We start from the raw sequence: 24,421 nt of genomic DNA on the forward strand, positions 1-24,421 counted from the left end.
ACAACTAGTCCCCAGACCTCTACAGCCAGTCCCCAGAGTAGTCCTCAGACCTCTACAACTAGTCCCCAGAGTAGTCCCCAGACCTCTACAACTAGTCCCCAGACCTCTACAGCCAGTCCCCAGAGTAGTCCTCAGACCTCTACAACTAGTCCCAAGACCTCTACAGCCAGTCCCCAGAGTAGTCCCCAGACCTCTACAACTAGAGTCCCCAGACCTCTACAGCTAGTCCCCAGACCTCTAAAGCTAGTCACCAGACGAGTCCTTAGACATCTACAGCTAGTCCCCAGACTAGTCCCCAAACCCCTCCAGCTCAGTCAACATGTTCCCGTTAACGCGTTTAAGAGTTCTGTTCATTTGGACATTCATTAAAAATATAGCTCAGATCCAAGAGAAACTTTATTGATACAGAACACAGAGACAACATGGTTTTTGGCACTTTTCATCAAACTGCATTGATTGGGAGTGGGAGAGAGAAAGACTACTAGTCTATGATTGAAGGGATTTTATGAAGCCAACAAGCCTCACAAGGCTAGAGATCAGTTAGCTGGATTAGCATGTTGTCTGATTTCAGTGAACAATGAATTAAGTTTGATCTCCGTCAAAAACACCTGAGACATTTAACTGACCTCAGAATCTTCTCAAGGAAGAACGAAACTCAGATGACAAATAATACAATCCATTTTAATCAATCAATAAAAAAAATCCATAATTTTATCTAAGTTCCAGAGCCAGAAATGTTACTCAGAGTTAGATCTGTTGATACATCTCTCAATGGTCTTTAAGGACAACAAAGGCCTCCTTAAGTCCTCCTGGGACCAACTCAAGGACAATGAGTGGGAGGGGATATGAACTACTAGGCTAGCTTAGCAGTGAGACTGGAAGGGGATATACACTGCTAGCCTAGCTTAGCATAAAGCCCCATCAGAAGAGAAAAAACGTTGGGTTTGTCAGATTCACAGGTCAGTTATTTTTCTTTCAGTAGATCTAGGCTAAGCTAGGAGTTCCCCTCTGTATCCAGCCATTGTGCTAAGCTAGGCTAACCATGTTTTGTATGTGTGTGTACTGGACGCCTCGGCGTGAACTTGTCATCAGAGCTCCTTGAACTCAATAAAATCTCCCCAATCCTGTTGATATCAGATGGAAGGTCATGAGGAAAAAGGCAGAATCATGTTTCTTTTCTTCCATCACACTGTTTCCTTGGTAACGGGAGGCAGGCTGGGTCTGAAGGCACAGGTTTGCCCAATCACATGCCTTGTTTGGCGAGGGAGGCAGACTCCTGACAGGAAAAGCAGGTTGTTTATCACCGAATGTGTGGTTCTTTGATATGTACAGGTCAATTTCTCACCTGGTTGGCCAGGGTGTTGAGGGGCGGAGCTTGAGCAGCGTTGGGGCTTTGAGGGGTGGACATGTCGCTGAGGTTTGGAGGGGAGGAGTCAGGCTGGACAATGATGTCAGCACCGTGGTCGATCCGAGCTTTGGCGCTCTCTCTGAAGTTCAGTTTCTGACTCTCAATCTGTCAACGCACCGTCATCACACACATGTCACATGACATGCAGAAGCAGCTGATAATGTATTATATTTAGGTACATACAACTTGTACAAAGAGAGATCTATGTCCAAATATAAATGTAAGGGGATTCATGAAAAAGGTATGAAGATAACGTTTTTTTGCATTTTCTAAGCATGTTGTTAGCATTTTGTTAGCGTTGCTATTGGGCATTTCGTTAATGTGAGTGCAATGTTAACATGCTAGTAGCATGCTGTTAGCAAGTACCCTCTTTTTCCCTCCTCCTGGCATGTGAGTGATGTTCTCCAGAGAACCCACTTTAGAATGGACAGCTTTAAAATCCACCTTCTCTGATTTAATCTCAACATCTCCTCCACCTGACACACAACACAGGAGAACGCTATGACATCACACAGCGCTACTAGTACAACACGTATCCAGTATTTATACACACACTTTATACACTCAACAACATTTCTTTAAAATTTAGTTCACAGATGTGTTTAAATGTGTTAGTGAGCACTGAGATCATCATCCACGACCACCGGACAGCTGGGCCTCACAATACACGGCCTCTCGGAAACATGTACTTCTACAAACTGTACATGAACTTTCACTGTGTGTGTGTGTGTGTGTGTTACCTGGTTTGTGGTAGATGTTGTCCTTGGAGCCACACTTTGATGTCACACTAGTGAGATTCATCTTCTTATTAACAATCTGAACCTGCAGACAGACAGGTAGAGGTTGCAAAGAGACAGGTAGTGGTAGGAGTCAGACAGACAGGTAGAAGAGAGACCGGTAGAGATAGCAGACAGACAGACAGCTAGAAGAGAGACCGGTAGAGGTAGCAGACAGACAGACAGCTAGAAGAAAGACCGGTAGAGGTAGCAGACAGACTGGAAGAGGTAGCAGACAGACAGGTAGCAGACAGACAGGTATAGCTAGAAGAGAGACAGGTAGAGATGCTAAAACATTGATGATATAAAAACCTGGATGACCTGTAATTTCCTGATGATAACTCAGATAAGATGAAGTTATTGTTCTTGGGCCGAAACTCCTCCGAAGCTCGCTGTCTAAAGATATAGCTACTATTGATGGGATTGCCATTTCCTCAAATACTACCGTAAGAAACCTCAGAGTTATCTTTGATCAGGACCTGTCCTTTAACTCGCATATTAAACAAACTACAAGGACAGCCTTCTTTCGCCTGCGTTACAATACGAACATCAGTCTGATGATGAAGCACCATGTAGCAAACAGAGAGGTGGAGGTAGCAGACAGACAGGTTACCTTGCCCCCTCCAGGTGTGTGTTTCAGGTTCTCTGTGGATCCGATCTTGGACTTGACGTGGCTGAGGTCTGGCATGGGGTGAGAGGGGAGGGGGGGCGTCCGTCCACGAGCAGGGCCTGGAGACCTGGGGGGGGTCCGGACCACTGCCACCTACAGGACCACGTCATCAGAGCCAGTTCAACCAGTCACCAACCTGGTACTACTAAAGCTCTGAGTTATTAGTTCTACCTGGCACTACAATATAACTATTTCAAAGGTAACTATTGACAACAGACCGGGGACTACAGCTGGGAATAAAGCTGCTCCTTTTACTGTACAGTAAATAAAAGGGGACTGTCCACGAAATTATAAACTAATAACCTAAATTAAACTAAACAGACAGGTGATCAGACAGACAGGTGGTCAGACAGACAGGGAGTTAGACCTTCTTGATGTCTCGGTTTGGAGTGGATGGTCGACTGGCAGGGGAACGACTTCCTGGACTGCTGCTTCCATCTACTGACTCTGACAGACAGACAGACAGACAGACAGACAGACAGACAGACAGGTTAACTGGGTCAGACTGGTTGAACTGACTGGTTTAACAGGTGCAGTCTTGTACCTGTGCTCTTGGCTGAGATGATAGCAGCTCTCATGACCCCTGCTGACTTTGAGGCCTGAAACACAAAGTGCATTGTGGGATACATGAAGAACCGGCAGTTCTAGACAAGAGAACATTAAAACAAGGCACAGAAATGTTTATTAAAGAGTTCACCTTTACTGCTTCATCTGCAGGTTCCTTTGCAGCTGGAGGAGGAGAGGAAGAGGCAGAAGAAGAGGAGGAGGAAGAGGAGGAGGAGGAAGAGGTGGCGACAAGAGGCGTCAAATTGGGCGATGCTCTCATCTCACATTCATGTTAATAAATGAATCAATAAGCTGATCAGATCTCACGCACTGACACTCACCTCCTAGCATGCATTGTTCTTCAGGGGCGGGGCCATCTCCGAGGGGGGACAAGTCTCCATCCATCATCACTGCTACAGAGGGGGAGAGGAGGAGATGAAGAGGAGGAGAGGAGAAGAGGAGATGAAGAAGAGGAGAGGAGGAGATGAAGAGGAGAAGAGGAGGAAAGGAGAGGAGAGGAGGAGATGAAGAGGAGGAGAGGAGAAGGCAAGATGAAGAAGAGGAGAGGAGGAGATGAAGAGGAGGAGAGGAGAAGGGGAGGAGAGAGAAAGGCGACGGAGTGGAGAGGGAGACAGAAAGACAGACAGACAGACAGACAGACAGACAGATAGAAACAGAGACAGAGACAGACGGGGACAGACAGACAGAGAGACAGACAGAGAGACGGACACAGACAGCCAGACAGAGAGACAGACAGACACAGACAGACAGAGAGACAGACAGACACAGACAGACAGAGAGATGTAGGACTGACAGACAGATGGACAGACAGGGACATCTCCCGTGTCTTACCTCCTCGCTGCCGTCCGTCCGTCCGTCCGTTCGTCTGCTGCTCCACCCTGCTGCACTTCCTCCGGCTGCCGCTCTCGGAGGAGGATGCTCTGCTGCTGCATGCTGGGAGAGGAGGTGGCTGTTGCCATGGTAACCTGCTGCATTACTGCCATGTCACCACAGATGATGAAGTACATTTACAGTCGGCCGACCCTTCTGAGGTACTTGTACTTCACTGGAGCATTATTTTGTTTCACTTACTGCAAATAATAGTAATATGTCCTATTTATTGATTATTAATAATCAATTATACATGTAACCAATTAAACTGCTCATGTAAAATGTAAAAGCTTTTAGTCACACATACAATTTAAGAAGAACTTAGAACAGCAAAATGCTATATACATTGTTGTTGTTATTGATATCAATATCAAGAACAATAATAATAATAATAATAATAATAATAATAATAAAAGTGAGTTTAATCTAGCCCAATATCACAATTAAGCTTTAAGTGCTTTACAGTGACCTTTGACCACAGGCAGACCCCCGTTGCCATGGAGACACGCCACCACATACAGGAGTCCAGAGAGGAGTCTATTATGATCTGTTGGTAAACCATCTCACAGGTGAATTACTGCCACCTGCTGGTCTGGAGCAGCAGATGTAACATAAAAAGTAAAGGATTTTTGTTATAGTTTCAAACTTTTATTATGAATAATAATAACAACGTATAAAGCAGCTTTCAACACAATGTGCAGACTAAACTACCATAAACGTGAGCATCAGCTGTTAGCATTCTAGACCACACAGACCCGGAGAGGTTCTGATGAACCTGAGACCTGAACATGGTGGACTCTCAGGACTCTATGAAATATAATGAGCTTCACAAAGATTGGCTGTATGTTATTGAAATGCACCATGGGAGTCGTAGTTGACTCTGATGATCAACACAAACTGTCACAACATACTCATGTTGATGAATTTGTTTATTAGATATCAGTCACATGGAAACGTACAATATCTGAACATATCGGAGCACTGAACATATCCGATTATTTCTTAAATGCATTAGAATGAGATTTCATTATAAAATCAATATTTACAAAAACTAACTACCGGTAATCAGAGATTTATCCAGATTCTCTCACACACACACATGCACACACACACATCTTTCACACGGTGAACCGTCGTGTGAAAGTGGACATGGAGCACCTTGAGTGGTGGAAAGGACGGGAAAAGAGACATAAAAATCCAGGTCCATGTGGTTCCTATGGTTTATATGGTTCACATGGTCCATATGGACCATAAGAACCATATAAACCATATATTGTCCATGGTTAATATGGTCCTAATGGTCCATATGGCCCATATGGTTCTTATGGTTCATACGAGATCTATGAGGCCCAAAACTTCTTATAACCACAAATCTGTTATAATTTCCATTTGAATAGATAAATGTGTGTGTGTGTGTGTGTGTGTGTGTGTGTGTGTGTGTGCTCTGTTAAACAGGTAATTGTGCTGATCAGTATTTACTTATCAATAAATAAATAAATAAACGTGTTGATTATAGAATATGAACACCTGATATGAAACATGTCTGTGACTCCGTGGAAGCATTTGGTTGGTCAGCACATGAAGAAGGGCGGGGCCCAAACTCCTGACTGACAGATCTTCGTCTGATTGGCTCCACAAATTGTGTGATTTGCTGTCAGAACTGATCTGATCCTTCAGTTGCTTGAACGGGTCCCAAAACAGAATCCAACCATTTGATTGGATCGCTGGAGTTACATCACAGACTGTGGTTGGATGCGTTCAGCTCCAACAGAGGCGCACTGTCAGGGGTCAAAGGTTGGAGGACTGTTTGATGCTGTGGAAGGATACTCTGCTCGATGAGGTGGGCAGTGACGTGGTGCGCATCGCCCGGCTCCGGAAGGAGTGGCGGTCCTGCCAACGAATCCAACGCTTCCTGACTGCAGACCGCACCTGTGGACAGATAGACAGACAGGTAGAAACAGACAGGTAAATCGTCTGTGTGTATACTAACATATGTTTTTGTAACTGTATAGTTTTTCATAATAATAAAATGGGCCCAGTGTAGAACCCTGTGTAATACCAGAGACAGAAAGATCCTTAGAAGAATAAATTACCTCACTGTTGAGAAAACAGTAGAAGACAGAGACAAAGAAACCCTGTAGAGACAAAGAGAGGCTGAGCTGCTAACAGTGCTAACAGACTGATACCAGAGCTAATGATGTGAGCTTAGCATAGCTTCTAGTTTATCTTCAGCCTGGTCAGTTGTAAAGAGAAGAATGAACCTGGAAGGACTCCAGTATGGAGTTGAAGTAGATGAAGACGATCTGAGCGACCTCGTCCTCTCCTCCAGGATTCACAAAGAACAACATGTAGGTGATTCCTAACAGAGGCAGCAGCACCAGGGTCGCCTTCACTGTCTTCCTACGGGACCACAACAACAACACAGCAACAATAGTGTACAATTCCTGAATTATGTAAATATGACCTTGTGTTCATTCCACCTATTTGAATGGTTTCCTGTGTTGGGGCTCAGACCTGTACTGGATGGTCTCTGAGGTGGTTGACGCCCTCAGTTTGGTCATTAGGATCCGAACGATGTTGAACAGGAAAACAAAGTTAATCTGAAAATAAGAAGAAATGGACAAGAGGAACACTGCTTCTCTGCAGGTTCAGGTGTGTCGGCTGTAACTGTGCTCTTACCAGTAAGACAAGGATCATGGGGCCTTGGTATATGTAGTCCGTGTAAACACCCGCCCTTTTTCCAAACCAGCACCTGTCAATCAAACCCAACCAACAACCTGTCACCTGTTCAGGGTTTATTACTGGTGTCAGTCGACAGATTAATTTAGAGATAAAGGATTTTTAGCCTGCAGGTAACCATAGCAACAGTCATGATGCTTCAGTGAGTTTACAGTCATGTGACACTCTGTAGCAAACAAAAAACATTAAGTAGTTGTTGTGGTTTTGCTGTGTATTTGACATCTCACAACCAATTATGATGGTGTGACTTACTTCTCATTGTCGTAGTAAAGCTTCCCAAAAGCCCAGGCAACTATGATGGGAAATGGAATACCTGTAAACAGACAGAAAGGTGTACAGGTAGCCTGATGTTGGAGAGGTAGGCTTACAGGTAGACTAACAAGGAGACAGTTAGGCTGACAGGAAGACTAACAGGTAGACTGACAGGTAAAGATGTGGACAGGTATACAGGTATGCTGACAGGTGGATTAACAGGCAGACGGACAGGTAGAGAGGTAGACAGGTAGACCGACCCCAGCCAATGCAAGTGAACATCCACTTCCTGAGTTTGTCGGTGGAGTAGGTGAGAACGACGGCCGTGTGGAGATAACAACCTTCACCAAACATCCAGAAGAAGTTGGTCACATGGAAATAATTATAACCTGCTGTCACCAGCCTGCACCACACCTGAGGAGAGGAAGAGGAGGTCAAGGTGGGGGAGAGGAGAGAAAGAGGAGCAGGAGTCACAGCAAATATGATCATACTGGTCTGTATCACTGTGTTGCCATAGTAACCATTGATGTCAAATCAAATGATACTGTGGGTGTGGTTACCTGGTTGCTCTCGGTAACGGCAGGGTTCATCGTTAACTGGACGATGAACCAGGTGGCGTTTCTCAGGATGAACGCCGAAATCAGGTTCCAGTGGATGATGTTCCTCAGACAACGGATACTCCTGGAAAACACACACACACACACGCACACACACACACACACACACACACACACACACACACACACACACACACACACACACACACACACACACACACACACACACACACACACACACACACACACACACACACACAGAGAGACACACACAGACACAAATATCATGAGCAAAATCATGAGCGTGTTCTAGTCCTGAGATTACTTTTGTTGTGAAATGATGAAACAGACAAACAGACAGACAGACAGACAGACAGATGTTACCTGAGTCTCAAGAAGAGTGTGAACGCCAGCGATAGAGCCCCCAGAGAGATGCAGTGACCCAGGTAGTTGATGATCACAGCAACCTGATAGTGAACTTTACTTTTCCTCTGAACACAAACAAACACAGCAGTTAGTTTAATCATCTCACAGGAAACCTCTACAGCTGGTCCCCAGACCTCTAGCGCTAGTCCAGACCTCTACGGCTGGTCCCCAGACCTTTACAGCTGGTCCCCAGACCTCTACAGCTGGTCCCCAGACCTCTACAGCTGGTCCCCAGACCTTTACAGCTGGTCCCCAGACCTCTACAGCTGGTCCCCAGACCTCTACGGCTAGTGCCCAGGCCTCTATGGCTAGTCCCCAGACCTCTAGTTCCTACCTCTAGTTTAGTCTCAACAACAAACAACAAAAACATCTTCAAAAGATTAATCTTCTTCTATGGTGTGATGTCATCATTTTCTTATAGTGTACAACAGTCATTGTGGTGTAATTTATTACAAAGTAGTAGTTTAGTGTGTCGTCAGGAAGTATTGATCAGTTCATCAGAGTATTGATGAGTCTCACCATGATGATGATCTCAGTACACTGAGTGTAGTTTCCTCGAAGGGCCCAGCTGCCGTTAGACTGGCACTCTCTGTAGACCTGGTCTGCACACACACACACACACACACCAAATAAACCAGCCTGAAGAAACTCTGAGACTGGCCTTAGCTGGAGCCTCAGTTCCAAGTCTATGTGGCCATGTTCCAGTGGGATCCTGTCTATGTGGCCATGTTCCAGTGGGATCCTTTCTATGTGGCCATGTTCCAGTGGGATCCTGTCTATGTGGCCAAGTTCCAGTGGGATCCTGTCTATGTGGGCAAGTTCCAGTGGGATCCTGTCTATGTGGCTATGTTCCAGTGGGATCCTGTCTATGTGGCCAAGTTCCAGTGGGATCCTGTCTATGTGGCTATGTTCCAGTGGGATCCTGTCTATGTGGCCAAGTTCCAGTGGGATCCTGCTCCACCACAGTCTTCCAGAGGGGCTCCGCCTTTCGTGCCCACCTCCACAGACCTCCACCTACCAAGTTGTCCTCCAGACCACCCTCCATTGGATTTCCACACATCTGCCCTGTCCCTTGGGTATCTATTTGAGGTTCCCTGCTCTGCTGTGTCCAGCTTCATATTCTTCAGTTCAATGGCCACTTTGTCCTTGATATTATTCACTGCATTATTACCTCCATTAACCCTATTTAGCTTCACATGCCAGCCTCCTTTTGCATTTCACCAGCTGTGAGAGTAGACAGACAGGCAGATGGATGGGTAGACAGACAGGTACTTACTGGTGGTGTTGTAGTGGATGCCATTGAACTGTTCAGGACAGGGTCTGGAGACCAGCTCTCCTGCTGCACTGCGTGGCCAACAGGTTCCTATACCGTCCACAGAGAGACCACAATACAAACCTGAGGAAAGACAGTGACAGTCAGACAATGAGAAAGACAGTGACAGACAGAGCAGGATATATTCTATGGATTTTATATATTATAGGTACGTCCCATGTACATGTATGTATTCAGGGAAGTCGAGGGTATTTGTATGGTTGGTCCTAGGTACTACTATGTTGTCAGGGTAGTCCATTAGTCCTGGGTACTTGTGTGTCATCACGTTAGTCCTGGGTATGTGTATGAGTGAGGGTAGCCCTGGGTACTTGTGTGTAGTCAGGTTCATCCTGGGTACTTGCATGTCATCAGATTAGTCCTGGGTATTTGTATAAAGTGAGGGTAGTTCTGGCTACTTGTATGTTTTCAGGGTAGTTCTGGGTATTTGTATGTAGTTAGGGTAGTCCTGTAGTCCTGGGTACTTGTATGTAGTCAGGTTTGTCCTGGGTCAGGGAAGTCCAGGGTTACTTGGAATACTCCTCTCAGTCAGCACAGTTTAATGCACCTAGAGATACTCTGGCAGCCTTTATATACGGCCAATGCGGTCCTGGGCAGTCCACTATCGTCCAAGTTAGGGTTCATCTTTGGTAGTTTTCATAGTTTAGGTAGTTCTGGAGTGTAAAGTGGTCCAGGATACACCAAAGGGAACCTTGATCTGGTAGTCCAGTCTTTGTCATGTAATAGTGCAGGCTTTTTCCAGTAGGCCTACTGACTGAATCTGAAAATATTTCACAAATCCATGTTCAAATAGTTCAATCATGGCAAAAATACCGAAGGCAGCAGGAACAGCATATTAAGTCCGCTTGTTTACTGGTTCTTGGTTTAAGCGGCCGATCCCGGTCAGGGCGGCTGAGGCTCAGAGGTAGTCCTCCAATCGGAAGATCGAAGGTACGAATCTCTGCTCCTCCAGTCCGCATGCCTGATGTGCAGGCAGCTTATCGGCCATCAGTGTGTGAATGTAGACTTGATGGAGCGTAAAGTGCTTAGTAGAGTAGTGAGTAGAAAAGGTGACAGACAGTTGTACAAACCTAAAGCGTTACTGAGGGGAAACGTCACATTAAGTAACGCCAATGTCCTCGCTAAAAGAGAAAGATGCAGAAAGAAAGTAAAATGAGCTTATTTTCCACAGGTTTGTCTACGATATGGAAGTAAAAACACTAGGCCAGAGACAGACGGGAATCTACCTGTCAGGTTGTTTGACAGCTGGATCAGTGTTTCGCATGTTAACTCTGCCGGAGAAACTCGTCCGCTCAGCAACACACACACACATATCACCTGAAAAACAAAGTTACATTTTCAAATTTAAGACTGATCTGAAAGCAGCACCCTCGGTCTTCTGGCTCCACATTTTTCCTGATGGCAGCAAATGCAGCCGCTCAATGGTGTTAATCTACATCTGACCTGTCCTGGTCCTGAAGCTGTTCATATTGTTCAGCAAAGGATTCATCAGCATCAGCATCCCTCGCTCCCTCTCTGTGATTCTGGTTTAATGTATTGATCAGCCACTGGAGGAGCTGTTGTAAAGTGAGAGTTATGTTCCTCCTCAGCCACCGTACCTGTCAAAGTTGTTTCATATAGTATTTGAGCCCCAGATGAAAGCACTACAGTAAGAAGATAACATGGACTGGTTCATTAAGACACAGTACTTTACATGGTTGCCGTATTTACTTTTTTAGGAGCTTGACCCCCTCATACACCTCCATCAAAAGCTTGTGCTCAGATTCTGAGAAGTTCGCCACACAGTTCGTCGTCGCCATGGTGATTCTGGGACCTGAATCAGTGATTGATTTCTGGGTCTATTTGAGGAAGCCATAAACGCGCACTTCCCGGGATTAGTTGCAGCTGGATTCATGTAGGGCCACTTAGACCCGACCATCCCTACCGAGCCGAACATATTCAACACATGAGGAACACACAAAAAAAGACAAAGCGAGCAGCTGTGTTGTGACAGTAAACTGGTGTCTGGTTCCTCCGAACCGAGGAGTCCCGCAGGGAAGAAGAAAGAATCAAGAAAACAGCAATGACACAAACATCTATGAACAGATATCTGAAGGTGTTCTGTTGTTCTGTAGTCTCGACCAATCACAGCAGGCTTCAGTTGCATGCAGGTAAACAGTCTGTGTGGAGAGAAACAGAGGCAGAACCCATCGGCCAATATGCATTCTGGGATTTGGCTTTTATTAGCAAAATAATAAACTGTTATGATAATCTGAAGGGTGTTGGTTGGTTTACACTCATACTTTGATTGGTTTCTCTACCATCTCTTTCATTCTCCTGATGAAACAGACCTCAGCTCTGTGTGTGTGTGTGTTTTCTATATATAGAATGATGAACGATGGTGAAACGCCAACACCCCCCTCCAGTTTACATGGCCTCTCTCTACTTCACTGTGTCTCTTGTCATCACACTAACAGTCAGCGATGCATCACTTTGGAGGTTTGGGACGGTTCGAGCTAATGTGATGGTTCTATGTGATGTTCTACTGCTGACTGATAAAAAACAGTCAAAGAGGTTACTTTAACATAACTCATTCTGGAACCCAGTAAGCTGAATGAATCATCGTCATCATCATCATATATATACATTATCATATCATTATTTATTATTATTATTAGTTTTCATTTTATTATTAATATTATTTTAAATAATATCTTACCTGACTCAGAATTTTTCCACATTTATTATATCATCATCATCATGATCATCATCATTATTTTATTTATCACATTTTTTTTTAAATGTTCATTATCATTAAATGTATTATCAATATCTTACCTGACTCAGTCATTTCCCCATTATTATTATAATTGGTTTGAAACGTTATCATTATCATTGCATGTATTATTATTAATATCTTACCGGACCCAGTAGTTTTTCCATTTCCGTCATTCATTCCTCGGCACGGTTGCGCGTTCTCTGGCACGCTCACGTTCTCCCCCGCACGGTCCGGTTCAACTCCGTGTCGGTCTCGGTCAGAGTGACTAAACAGTTATACAGCAGCGGAGGGGAGACCCGATCCGGTCCGTCGGGTTACATCACACACAGACCAAAAACCAAACGGGGATCCGGGTGGGTCAGAGTTCGGGTTAACACGATCTAACCGTGTCCGGTTCGGTCTCCATTCCACCGGACAGAGCGGGATGACTTACTGCGGAAGACTGGAGCGGCGCGTGCTGCTGGTGCAGAGCACGAGCTTATGACGGAGAAGGGGGGGGGGTATCTCACCTGTCCTATCATCACTATCAATATCTTACCTGTCCTTTCATCATTATCAATCTCTAACCTGTCTATTATCAATATAAATATCTATCTTTTCCTATCATCATGATAAATATCAATATATATCTTATCAATATGTAACCTGTCCTATCATCACGATCAACTCAATCTCACACCTGTCCTACCATCATGATCACCATCAATAACACGCTAACAGTAAAGGTTAACGCTAACAGTAAGTTAACAGTAATAGTAACAATTAATATTTACAAGGTAAAGGTAGCAGTTAATAGTCAACGGTAACACTAACAGTTAACGGTAACAGAAATAGTTAAATGTAAAATGTAACATTAAGAGTAACAGCAGTAAAGGTTAACTGTAACAGTAAAAGTTAACTGTAACAGTAATAGTAAAGGTTAACTGTAACAGTAACGGTAAAGATTAACAGTAACGGTAAAGGTTAACTGTAACAGTAATGGTAAAGGTTAACTGTAACGGTAACGGTAAAGGTTAACTTAGAAGTAAAAGTTAACGGTAATTGTTTTCAACCCCCATTGTTTGGTATGTGATGACATTAAATAATAAGTATCTGAACTATTAAAGTGTTTATATGGGCATATAGAACTTAGACTAAAAAGTTTCTCTTCAATTCATGAGAGAAGTGTTATTACATTTAAACCACTTTAATTAAATGAACAGTTTCAGTAGAAGTTTTTTCATTTCTAAAATAAATAATTATTTGTCCCACCAGTCTGACTGACTCACCTGGAGAACAGATGTTTGAACTCCAGACAAACTCACCTGGATGACTGTTGGTCTGTTCTCTTCTTCTGTGGTGTCTCATCTGCTCCCTGTTCATTGTCGGGCCAGACGGGCTATAATCAGACATCCACAGGTGACTTTCACTCACCTGATCCAATCAGTGCAGAGCTGCTTATTGGCTGTTGGCAGCAGAAAGAAGACCGACAGCAGTGGGCGGGGTTTACAAGTTTTTATTGATTTATTTCCATAACGATGATAAAAAGAACATAAAAAACAGCTGTGATGTCAGACAACAAGCTGGATGATTTATAAGGAAGAAGAGGGATGGGGGCGGGGCTTTAGGGCAGCAGCAGTCTGTTTCAACCAATCAGAGGACAGGGAGGGTGCTGGGGCGGCTAAACTGAAGATATGTCAGTCAGAATGTTGCCTAGCAACAGTACTCCTCCAGCCAATCAGGGCAGGGGCAGGGCTTGGCTCGAGCAGGGGGCGTGACTTAAGGCAGGGGCGGGGTTAAAGGACGTCGTCGCTCTCGGCCGTGTGGAGCTGCGTGTCGTCAGCGTCCGTCATGATGCTGCTGTCCTGACTATCGTCGACCTCCACAGCTGGATGGAGACAGAGACGGAGACAACTGAGCTAACTAGCTAACAGCAGCTAACTAGCTAACAACAGCTCGACTACAGGCTAGTTATTGATCTGTCTCAAATAATCATTTATGTTCATTCACTTTATCATAATTTATTAACAAACAAAATCAGTTTGAATCTTTTAAAATAATTGTTTAATTTTTTTCCCCAGAGATAAAGTATTTTAAATATATCAATATGTGATCAATTTATACCAATAATGACTATCAAACTGATCTGTGGTTGTACCTGTCTCACCTTCGTCTTCTGGCAGGTATCTCTTATCGATGGCTTCTTTGATCTGGTTGTTTGCTCCTTTAGGATCCAGGTCCATGGCCCAGCTGAAGTTCATCAGAGCCAGGTGAGTCTGACCCAGCTTCTTATACACCTGGTAAAAATGGGATAGTAAAATGGTACATAGTGAATCAAGAGTGATCAACCAGGAGAGACCGACCCCACTAATATCTACTTCTACCACCACTGTAATTACTACCAAGACTGCTGCTACTACCACTGTTATAACGACCACTACCGCTGCTACTATTACCAGTACAACTGCTACTATTACCACTACCACTGCTATTACTACCACTACCGCTGCTACTACTGCTGCTGCTACTATTACCACTACCGCTGCTACTACTGCTGCTGCTACTATTACCACTAGCACTGCTACTACTACCGCTGCTACTATTACCACTACCGCTGCTACTACTGCTGCTGCTACTATTACCACTACCACTGCTATTACTACCACTACCGCTGCTACTACTGCTGCTGCTACTATTACCACTACCGCTACTACTACTGCTGCTGCTACTATTACCACTACCGCTGCTACTACTGCTGCTGCTACTATTACCACTAGCACTGCTACTACTACCGCTGCTGCTACTATTACCACTAGCACTGCTACTACTACTGCTGCTGCTACTATTACCACTACCGCTGCTACTACTGCTGCTGCTACTATTACCACTAGCACTGCTACTACTACCGCTGCTACTATTACCACTACCGCTGCTACTACTGCTGCTGCTACTATTACCACTACCACTGCTATTACTACCACTACCGCTGCTACTACTGCTGCTGCTACTATTACCACTACCGCTGCTACTACTGCTGCTGCTACTATTACCACTACCACTGCTATTACTACCACTACCGCTGCTACTATTACCAGTACAACTGCTACTATTACCACTACCACTGCTATTACTGCCACTACCGCTGCTACTATTACCAGTACAACTGCTACTATTACCACTACCACTGCTATTACTACCACTAGCACTGCTACTACCACTACTGTGACTACCAAGACTGCTACTGCTGCTACCACTACAATTGCTTGTCTATATTTGTGCACCATGTCAGATAAAAAATAAAATAGATTTAAGATTACAGCAGAATCTATGAGTGTCCCTCTTTAACTGGTGTCTAACCAATGAGGAGCAGTCGCCTGAAGGATGCAACTAAAAAAAACATGAAGGGGTTAGAGTGTCAGAGTCAAAGGTCAGCTGATGTCCGTTACCTTTCCTATGAGGAAGTAAACCAGAGACTCTTTGGGAACGATCTGTTTCAACTCCTCCAACTCCTGAAGAGCCGCCTGTAGAAGACCAGAGAGACAGGTCATAGAGAGGGAGAGACAGGTCAGAGATAGAGAGAGGTCAGACAGACAAGCCAGAGAGATACAGAAGGCATTTTTACACAGAGATCCCTCCATAATCCCAGTAAGACGACCCCTCAATATGCCGTGACGACACCGTTTCTACTGAGCTTTAGTTTGCGGATAATCAGATAATAGAGTGATCCGTTTAACAGAAATACATATGAAACCTGTGTGTTTAATATAACCATCGGTATGGATGTATTGATCAGTATTGATTACCTTGTACTTATCGTTGGCGAACAGTATGGAGGCACGGTGGAACTTGCAGAGCGGGTTTTTGGGGTCGATCACAATGGCTCTGTTCAGAGTCTCTAAAGCTGCATCAGACTTCTTCAACGCATGCTGCACCTACACACACACACACACACACACACACACACACACAGGCATCAACCACTGCTCAATAGCAGGGGACTGAAGCTACTTGCTAGCAGAGCAGCTAACGTACCACTCCGATGTGACACAGCAGCACAGAGCTCTGAGGGTTGATGCTCAAAGCTTTCTTAAAGTGGATCTCTGCCAAGTTGAACTTCTCCTGTTTGTAGTAAATCATCCCCAGACCATACCTGATAACAGACAACCAGACAACACTGAAGCAGTGGTCGAGGCATTCAAAGTGACCGTCTCCCAAGAATTCTTTCACGGTTACCGTGGTTACCGTACCATGCATTGTAGTGTCTATTGTTGACTCTGATGGCGTTGCGGAAGCATGCGAGTGCTCGGTCCAACTCCTCGGTGAGAACAAACTCATGACCCAACAGAGTGTAGGCATAAGCAAAGCCTGGGTCCACCTGAGAGACAGACAGACAGAGGACCGAGACAGTTCAGACAGACAGGCAGGTGGACAGAGACAGACCTTCAACACTATAGTAACGGTAACCAAGAGACTCACCTGGATAGCTCTCTGGAAGAACTTGATGGCGATGTCATGTTCCCTCTGAAGACTGAAACAGTTTCCTGCTACACACCAGGCCTGAGGAGAGGCAGACAGGTGATCCAAGAGACAGACAGGTGATGAGAGAGACAGACGGTGTTGTTCTTACATGGGGACAGCTATTGGACAGGGTATTCCTTACTGCGGGACAGCTAGTGGACTGTTTTAGGTCTAAGCTCAGGACAGCTAGTGGACTGGTCTAGTCCTTACCTCGGGACAGTTCTTGTCCATGTCTGTAAGGTCTTTGGACAGAGCAGACAGGGCGACGTCTTTCTGCAGGTGCCACAATGTTGTTGAATAAATTTCCATCCCTTCAACTCTGTAGGACTCAATCCTGCGAACCTCGCTGAACAAACGCTCCGCCTAGAAACAAACACATAATCATTACATCATGAAACAACTGAACAGAGGTCAAACCAATCGGGTCAGGTGTCGGGTCTGTTAGCAGCCTGTCGGGCACGTCATCTGTCCATCTGTCCGGCGCACTACCCGTGTGTCTGGGTGTTTATCCTGTGGGTCCGGTGCATTACCTGTGTGTACTCGGCCAGTTCAAAGTAAGCCCTGCCGATGTGTGTGAGGACCCAGCCGGTGTTGTAGTGCTGAGGAGGGAGTGAGGTCAGGACGTTGATGGCTTCTCTGCAGTTGTATGAGCACAACGCCTGGTAACCACGTCCCAGCTCCCGTAGCAACGCCATTACACTGTCTGTATACACATAGACAATTTAAAAAAAGTCAATGGCACATTTTAACAACTTCCTGTTCGGATTAAAGAGGGTTCAGGTTTACGTGTAAGCATTATTATAACAGTACCAGGGGCATAGGGTGTCTGGTAGACAGACTCAGGCTTATTGTTGTAGTATTTTGTTCTTAGTGAAGATACAATGAAGATTGAGGAATCAGATTCTGCAGGTAAAAGGGACTCTTGGTGTCTCGTGGATTCAGATTTGGTACTACAGTATTTTATAGTAACAGTAATAGTATTACCTGCAGCAGCCCTCTGGTACTGGGGGATCTTGGTTTCTGGTAGACTCAGACTGGTATCCAGTCTCAGGATGTCCAGACTCTCGTTCAGGTTGCTGCTATTTGACGTCTTCGCTGATTTACATTTAGTTTTCCTGTTGGGGATCTTCGTAGGAAACTTCATCTTTAACTTCTTACTGTTCTCCTGCAGAAACACAGACTGATGCTATGAGGCTATTGTGAAATACTTAACAAAAACTTAATTTGGTGTAGCAGTACAGTGCTGTAGTACTGTAATACTATGGTCGTAACACAGTACCTTGGCAGTAGAGCTGGCACTAGTAAACAGTCTGGAGCTCCTTCTGGGCTGAACGTTGGGAGGACCTGACATACTGGGACTGAGGACCTGAGGGGAGCCACTGAGAGACAGACAGGTCATGAGACAGACATAAACCTGGTGTGAGAGGCGCAGCTCTGTAGTGATAAGTTGCTATAGTTACCTGGTGTGGGGGGCTGAGGTCTGTGATTGGTTGAAGGGGATAGGGAGGACATCTCTGCTGTTACCACTCTGACTGAAGACGGATTTTGACTGACTGATCCTGGAGACAGACTTGGAGAGAGAGAGAGACTGTTATAACAATCCATCAGTCTATAATTGAGGCGATTATGTATCATGTCAAATTATTTTAAGGAGTTTTTTCAAAGTCGATGGAGGGTCCCGGGGCAGAGGAAGTACAGATTGTAAAGTCCTCGCAGGTGAATGTGTGATTTAGGGCTATATAAATGCAATTTAATTGAATTAAATTGTATATAATGTGTGTGTACCTTCTTGCTGGGAGCTGTAGATTGTGTTTCCATGGTAGCTGAATAGTTCTGTAGATATGTGGGGTCTCCAGGGCTGGGCTCCAGGGGTAGGATGCCAAAACTAAACACACACACACACACAGACAGACACATTATGGAGTTTTTAAAAGATGCGGTTATTGCTGCAGCCCTAGCAGACAGATCCTGTACCTCGGGGCGGCTCTACTTTTTGGTCTCATGTTGGACGGAGGAAAAACCGGGTGCTACAGTGACTCACTTCCTAACACATTTTCCTCGACCTCAGGGTTTAACGTCCCGAGGTCAAGGAAAGGTGGAGGAGAACTCATCGGGATTTAGGAAAAGGGGACCGCGGTTCTCAGAGAATCCGACCAGACTGTCACTAAGATGCGTCATTATAATGCGCCCGCTGATGATCGACAGCTGTGATTGACGTGGTCTGCGGTGGAGAAACTACAATGATGGACTACAAAAACCACACTGTGCACACGTCCGTCGCCATGGTGAATCTGACATTAGCCCTCAGGATGGAATAGAGGTGAATGATAAACAAAGTGACTATCCACTGGACAGAAGAGGAATGAGAGTATAACCTTTACCTGTTGGTAAATAACTCACCTGGGTGTCAGAGGACTGAGGGCTGCAGGTCCTCCAAGTAAACTCCGCCCACTCTTGGGCTTGTTCTGTTTAGTCAATAATGAGCCAGCTGAGGCCATCGAGACCGTGTTACCCAATAACGAGCCGGTCTCCGGGGAGATGAGGGATGAGTCAATGTAGGAAACCGACAAATCCGACATCAGCTTTCCGTTAGACGATTCCAGGTTTAAACGATTCAACTCCTGAAGAAGAAAAAGATAGTTTGATACTGGTGCTCGGATTAGTCACCTGATCAATTAATCTGATTATCAGTTTACAACCATCTCAGTAACTTGGTCATTTAATCTGATTATCAGTTTACAACCACCTCAGTAACCTGGTCATTTAATCTGATTATCAGTTTACAACCACTTGAGTAACCTGGTCATTTAATCTGATTATCAGTTTACAACCATCTCAGTAACTTGGTCATGTAATCTGATTATCAGTTTACAACCACCTCAGTAACCTGGTCATTTAATCTGATTATCAGTTTACAACCACCTCAGTAACCTGGTCATTTAATCTGATTATCAGTTTACAACCATCTCAGTAACCTGGTCATTTAATCTGATTATCAGTTTACAACCACTTGAGTAACCTGGTCATTTAATCTGATTATCAGTTTACAACCACCTCAGTAATGTGATGATTTAATCTGATCATCAGACCACACATGACTACCCGTGGAGGTGCGTTTGTATCACGTACCAGTGTGTCCTGGGGCGTCTCCATTAGGGCTGTGTCTAGGCGATGGGAGGGGTTCTGGGCGGGGCTAGCAGATGGAGGGGGCGGTGCTATAGAGGAGTTGTGTAGAGAGGACAACCGAAAGACCTGATCTGGATCTGGTTTCTCTCCTGGAACGCAGACCACAACATATTTGTCACATGATGAGATTTATTATTGTGAGGACACACTTGAGGTGTGTGTGTGTGTGTGTGTGTGTGTGTGTTACCTAAGTGACAGAGGATCTGAAAAGGTGACCAGAGGAAGGGGTTGAGCGTTAAACTTCTCTGGAAACACTCTGCACCTTTAGCAACACGATCTGTCTTACTGCTCAAACAGAAAGAGAGAGAGAGACAGGTCAGTAATCACTGTGTCTTAACGTATTGAACCATTCTAACCAGTAAATGACACACAGGTCAGGAGGAGACAAGAAGAACTGATTTTTACCAGTAAATGTGTCCCAGTAACGACAGTGTAAAGGAGGCAGAGTCCCCAAACTCTGTGATGATGTCATCCTGACTTTTCTGTTTGTTCAACACTCCGCCAATCAGTACCTGTTCTCCTTCAGCCAGCCTGAGAGACAGACAGGCAGGGAGAGAGAGAGAGAGAGACGGGTAGACAGGTAGAGACAGGTTAAGTCATTATGTTTCATTTGTGTCAGAATCAAAAGTTCCATTTAAAGAGAATAACACGTCAGTTTCTACTGGTATGAAAGTGGCTGGATTTTAAATGGTTCTTACTTGCTGAGTTCGACGCAGCACTTTGCCAACAAGAATCGAACCTGCGGCGTGGAGCAGCTGTGAGCCTTCAGCAGCCGGTACGCTTTATATGGCTTCCCCGAGCGGTAGTAACATGTAGCCAACAAGTAGAGGGCTTCCTCTGACCTCACTGAGAGACAGACAGACGTTTAGTCGGACAGATAGACAGGCGTTTAGTCAGATAGACAGACAGGTGTTTGGTCAGACAGACAGACAGGTTACCTTCAGCATAGAGCCTCTCAGCCAGGAAGACAGCGTCCAGGTAGGCGTAGTGGTTCAGAGCCTGCCACACTGCAGCCTGAACACAGACAGTAAAACAAGGTAGTGTTACAGAGAACACTGTAGGGCTGTTGGAATGAAATTCAGGAATCGAATATAATTTGAATAGTAAAAAAAATCTAATTACTAATCGAATGTTGAAAACTAAATATGGAATGAAATTCGACTACACAAGTACTGTGAAACTCTGCTGTTACCCCGTTGTATTCCTAGTACTTTAAATATCACAGGGTTTGTAATCAGAGCCTGCGGGGCAGTGTTGTGTGTGCAGCGCTCTGCTAGAGGACTGATCCAGACCCAGGATCTAGCTAGCAGCGCTAACTAGAAGGATGAGTCAAGCAGCCGGACAGGAAGCTGGAACCTGATCAGCAGAACTCAACAGGAAAAAGGTCTGTCTCCTGGCTGCAGTACCACTCTCCACCTGAACTGTTACTGAGGGCACTGGTTCACAAAAAGTCTTATTAACTGCTGTTTAATGTGATATCTGGTTAAAATATGTCAAAGGAATTACATAAAATTAAGTATGGGGGGGGAATATCACAATACTGCATACCATGTACATTTTATTATTAACACTTTTAAAAATAATTAACAGGAATACTAATTTTATGACGATGTTCCGTCATCTAGCCTTCCTTTATTTTTCCTGCCATGGTATCGATGTATTATAGAGATATTTATGTATCTCCACTCTTGTGTGCCGACATGGCTGGATAGCACCGTCATTGTTTTGATTGAAGCAGCCCGGTTTCACCGAGGTGAAAGACATGTGGTAGGCTCACATATCACATGTCCACTTAAAAAAAGAACAGGTGTCTTGGGGTCCAAACCCAAGAAGAAGGCAAGCATTTTGTGTGTATTTTTGACCATAAATTAAGGAGAGACGACTAAGCGTCTTCATATCCTCGTTGTGTTTCTAGTCATGTGACCCTGGTGTAGTTCCTTTGTAACGTTAGCCTTTTACTTCACTGATTCCATACTTATTCCGGATTAGACCGAGTCCCAGATTGAGGACATCTACATGACAATATTGACTCAAAGTAACTACGGCACCCACTGGCAAAGGTAGGCCTATGACAAAACATCATTCTATAACATCACAGAGGAGGAGCGGTTGCCCAGGCAACAGCAGGACTGTCTCACATCTTCCCTTCAAATGCAGACACACAGCATGATCTTTCACCTCACGAGGCTGATATGGATATTATATCAATACGGGGAGAAGTGTTGTCTTCTCCTGGTTTTAAAGCTGTGTTACAGTTAAGTGATGACTCGACTCCTCTAGCTGGTCTATTATAATACATCATGTGATTACAGTATTAAACAAAAATCTCACCATAAGGAATATTTGGTTCCGGGCTCCTCCCCACGCCGTTGCGTACAACAAGTCACAGCCATCATCAATTATTGCATCATTTTTAAGTAAATGGTTTTCTTTGCGTGGGTCGATCACCCTGTTGCTGAACTATTCGATATTATTGATCTGTGGAAGGTGACACCTCACCATGACCTCCCAGTGCTTTGCTGTAGATGGATGTGTGACCAGAATGATGTTGTTACCCATCAGCCTTCTATGTTTGTTTACCAACATGTTACAGGAAAACATACAAGTCACATGTTCCTAAAGCCGGCCAGGATATGATCTTAACTAGTCAGCAAGATGTTCTCTCATCATCATCATCATCATCATCATCATCATGTGTTTAGAGGAAGATGTTTCCTGTTCCATAATAACATCTGTTACATGTTGGTTACAGTTAACAGCTGGTCACAGATCAGACTAGTAGCTTGGTTAAGTGACGTTATGGATAACAGAGACCGGCTTCTACTGGTCTTCATTGAGATCAGATTGTAAAAGTCTGATTCGCTACATCACAGCGGTGCATCAACTGTATTCGGTGGTAACGACGTTACAAATATAGGGATTTTGTCAACCTTCGTCCAGCAGATATTTATACGGACTGAGACACGGACGGTTGTTGCTATGTGTGTAATTTGGTCTGACATGGCAGCTAACCAGCTGATGGCTAACGTTGCTCATGTTAACCGGTAGCTAGCTGCTGTTAGTTAGCGTTAGCAGCAAAAGGCTAACCAGTCGTTGGTAGAATGTAGCCTGACTGCTGAAGCTGAGTCATAGTTTAACTACAAACTGAAGTTATTCTCACCAACGCAGTTTATCTCCGCGTTTGTACTTCAGGAGGTGAATTTCTCTCGGCTGAATCCGCTCAGCTAAACGTTAGCTACGGTGTTAGCCGGCTAACACAAGTCCGCTGTTAGCATTGCAGCGTTAGCGATGCTAATAATACAAAACTCCAATTGAAATCTGGTTAATTGGTATCGTCCTGCTGATCGGCAGAAACACATAACTCTTAAAAGACCGCTAACCAATCAATACAAACCACTGATATAATCGGCATACATGCATTCAATCAGACTTGGTTGGTTTGGGCAGAATATTAACTTTAGTAAGTGTTTGCACTGCTGCTGCCGCCCCCAGCGGAGCGTTTTGACCTCAGAGCGAAGGACCATCAGACCAACATGTGAATGTGGTATTATATTTCATGGACTAAAAGACAAGTTGTGGATTCGGTGTATGCCGAAGCGACGGGCGGTGCCAGGCTGATAACCAGAAGATGGAGAATCCCACTCAGTGTATTTGGGAACCGACACCAACGGAAACCTCAAATTGACATGTTTTTAAAAGGCGTCTGGCATAACCTCAGCTATCTGAACTGTAACAAGCTGGTGTTAGCAAACGAGGAAGCATTGTGTTAAAGTATTGGACCAAAGTGACCCAACAGAACCAACCTCAGTGTAACGACCGGGGCTTTAACACCAGAACACCGAGCAGACCGTTCGTGCTAGCTGGAGGCCTGCGGCGGGGGGACAACTCTCACACCGCGGACTGAACCCGCCGCTGAGGCCGGGACGGTGCAGGCAGCACGGGCTTCACAAATACTCGGTTCCCCGCTCATGACAACGACATGACGACGTGTTTTTACCTGGACAGGTTCCTGCAGCACCGTCATTCCGCTTCGAGACGCTGTCTATCTGCTCTGCTCGTCTGTTTCCCTCTTTTCTCTCGGCTCTTTCTTTACCTCCGTCTCCAGGAGGAGCTGCGGCCGAAGATTTGAACACATCGACCGTTACCACCCGAACACAGCCGAAGAATACCGAGGAGGGTGGAAGGCCGGTCGGAGATGAACGAATGGCAAACGAAAAGAGCCGAAGTATGGATGCGCCTCCTGCTGGCGAAACAGCAGATTTCACGTTAAACTCATAAGTCTGTGGGGTCGCTCCCATTTTCTCGAGTGACTGAGGGACAACTGCAGTTCAGCACCGAGCCACCGGGGCGCGCTGTAGAGTATTGCTGAGAGCTATGCTAAATAA

The 24,421-nt window shown here is 45.0% G+C and overlaps 3 protein-coding genes across 4 annotated transcripts; all 3 read right to left on the minus strand.

The window, feature by feature from the left end:
• Nucleotides 1-720: 720 nt before the first annotated feature.
• On the minus strand, nt 721-4,340 carry maptb (microtubule-associated protein tau b). The gene is made up of 10 exons (XM_084036416.1): nt 4,253-4,340; nt 3,742-3,813; nt 3,552-3,583; nt 3,399-3,453; nt 3,222-3,301; nt 2,798-2,947; nt 2,149-2,230; nt 1,775-1,884; nt 1,346-1,513; nt 721-1,276 (listed from the first exon to the last, which is right to left on the minus strand). Exons 2-10 carry the CDS (start codon nt 3,806-3,808, stop codon nt 1,244-1,246), a joined length of 777 nt encoding a protein of 258 aa, XP_083892542.1. The 5' UTR covers nt 3,809-3,813; nt 4,253-4,340; the 3' UTR covers nt 721-1,243.
• Nucleotides 4,341-5,738: 1,398 nt separating this feature from the next.
• crhr1 (corticotropin releasing hormone receptor 1) lies at nt 5,739-12,872 on the minus strand. Its single transcript, XM_084036403.1, has 15 exons — nt 12,787-12,872; nt 12,497-12,618; nt 10,822-10,912; nt 10,666-10,716; nt 9,542-9,661; nt 8,785-8,867; nt 8,224-8,330; nt 7,843-7,963; nt 7,543-7,696; nt 7,283-7,343; nt 6,971-7,043; nt 6,806-6,891; nt 6,553-6,691; nt 6,385-6,426; nt 5,739-6,220 (listed from the first exon to the last, which is right to left on the minus strand). Exons 2-15 carry the CDS (start codon nt 12,524-12,526, stop codon nt 6,080-6,082), a joined length of 1,299 nt encoding a protein of 432 aa, XP_083892529.1. The 5' UTR covers nt 12,527-12,618; nt 12,787-12,872; the 3' UTR covers nt 5,739-6,079.
• A 965-nt stretch (nt 12,873-13,837) lies between these two features.
• On the minus strand, nt 13,838-24,182 carry cdc27 (cell division cycle 27). Of its 2 annotated transcripts, none has more exons than XM_084036398.1 (20): nt 24,034-24,182; nt 20,975-21,050; nt 20,735-20,882; nt 20,442-20,567; nt 20,224-20,321; nt 19,980-20,125; nt 19,251-19,471; nt 18,636-18,735; nt 18,311-18,420; nt 18,130-18,229; nt 17,835-18,015; nt 17,381-17,553; nt 17,061-17,213; nt 16,809-16,889; nt 16,580-16,707; nt 16,365-16,482; nt 16,136-16,264; nt 15,779-15,853; nt 14,500-14,629; nt 13,838-14,220 (listed from the first exon to the last, which is right to left on the minus strand). In XM_084036398.1, the coding sequence occupies exons 1-20, from the start codon at nt 24,058-24,060 to the stop codon at nt 14,129-14,131; spliced, it is 2,412 nt and encodes an 803-aa protein (XP_083892524.1). In that variant the 5' UTR covers nt 24,061-24,182; the 3' UTR covers nt 13,838-14,128. The 2 variants fall into 2 exon arrangements, with proteins under 2 accessions (XP_083892524.1, XP_083892523.1); XM_084036397.1 differs by having other exon boundaries at nt 14,491-14,629.
• Nucleotides 24,183-24,421: the final 239 nt, after the last annotated feature.

The sequence above is a fragment of the Eutrigla gurnardus genome, assembly GCF_963514095.1.
Source record: "Eutrigla gurnardus genome assembly, chromosome: 20".
NCBI classification, from domain to species: Eukaryota; Metazoa; Chordata; class Actinopteri; order Perciformes; family Triglidae; genus Eutrigla; species Eutrigla gurnardus.

What these genes read in the sequence shown, in the direction of transcription:
- maptb (XM_084036416.1), bottom strand. Translation starts at nt 3,808, where the DNA reads ATGATGGATGGAGACTTGTCCCCCCTCGGAGATGGCCCCGCCCCTGAA. An exon ending in CTGCAGATGAAGCAGTAAAG is followed by an intron (nt 3,454 to 3,551) that starts GTGAACTCTTTA and finishes TTTGTGTTTCAG; the next exon opens with GCCTCAAAGTCAGCAGGGGT. An exon ending in CAGGAGGAGGGAAAAAGAGG is followed by an intron (nt 1,514 to 1,774) that starts GTACTTGCTAAC and finishes GTGCGTTGACAG; the next exon opens with ATTGAGAGTCAGAAACTGAA.
- crhr1 (XM_084036403.1), bottom strand. Translation starts at nt 12,526, where the DNA reads ATGACGGAAATGGAAAAACTACTGGGTCCG. An exon ending in GCTGTCAAACAACCTGACAG is followed by an intron (nt 10,717 to 10,821) that starts GTAGATTCCCGT and finishes TTTCTCTTTTAG; the next exon opens with CGAGGACATTGGCGTTACTT. An exon ending in ACTGTTTTCTCAACAGTGAG is followed by an intron (nt 6,221 to 6,384) that starts GTAATTTATTCT and finishes ATCTGTCCACAG; the next exon opens with GTGCGGTCTGCAGTCAGGAA.
- cdc27 (XM_084036397.1), bottom strand. Translation starts at nt 24,060, where the DNA reads ATGACGGTGCTGCAGGAACCTGTCCAG. An exon ending in TGCTGCAGGAACCTGTCCAG is followed by an intron (nt 21,051 to 24,033) that starts GTAAAAACACGT and finishes GTCTGTGTTCAG; the next exon opens with GCTGCAGTGTGGCAGGCTCT. An exon ending in CTACAGCTCCCAGCAAGAAG is followed by an intron (nt 18,421 to 18,635) that starts GTACACACACAT and finishes TCTCTCTCCAAG; the next exon opens with TCTGTCTCCAGGATCAGTCA.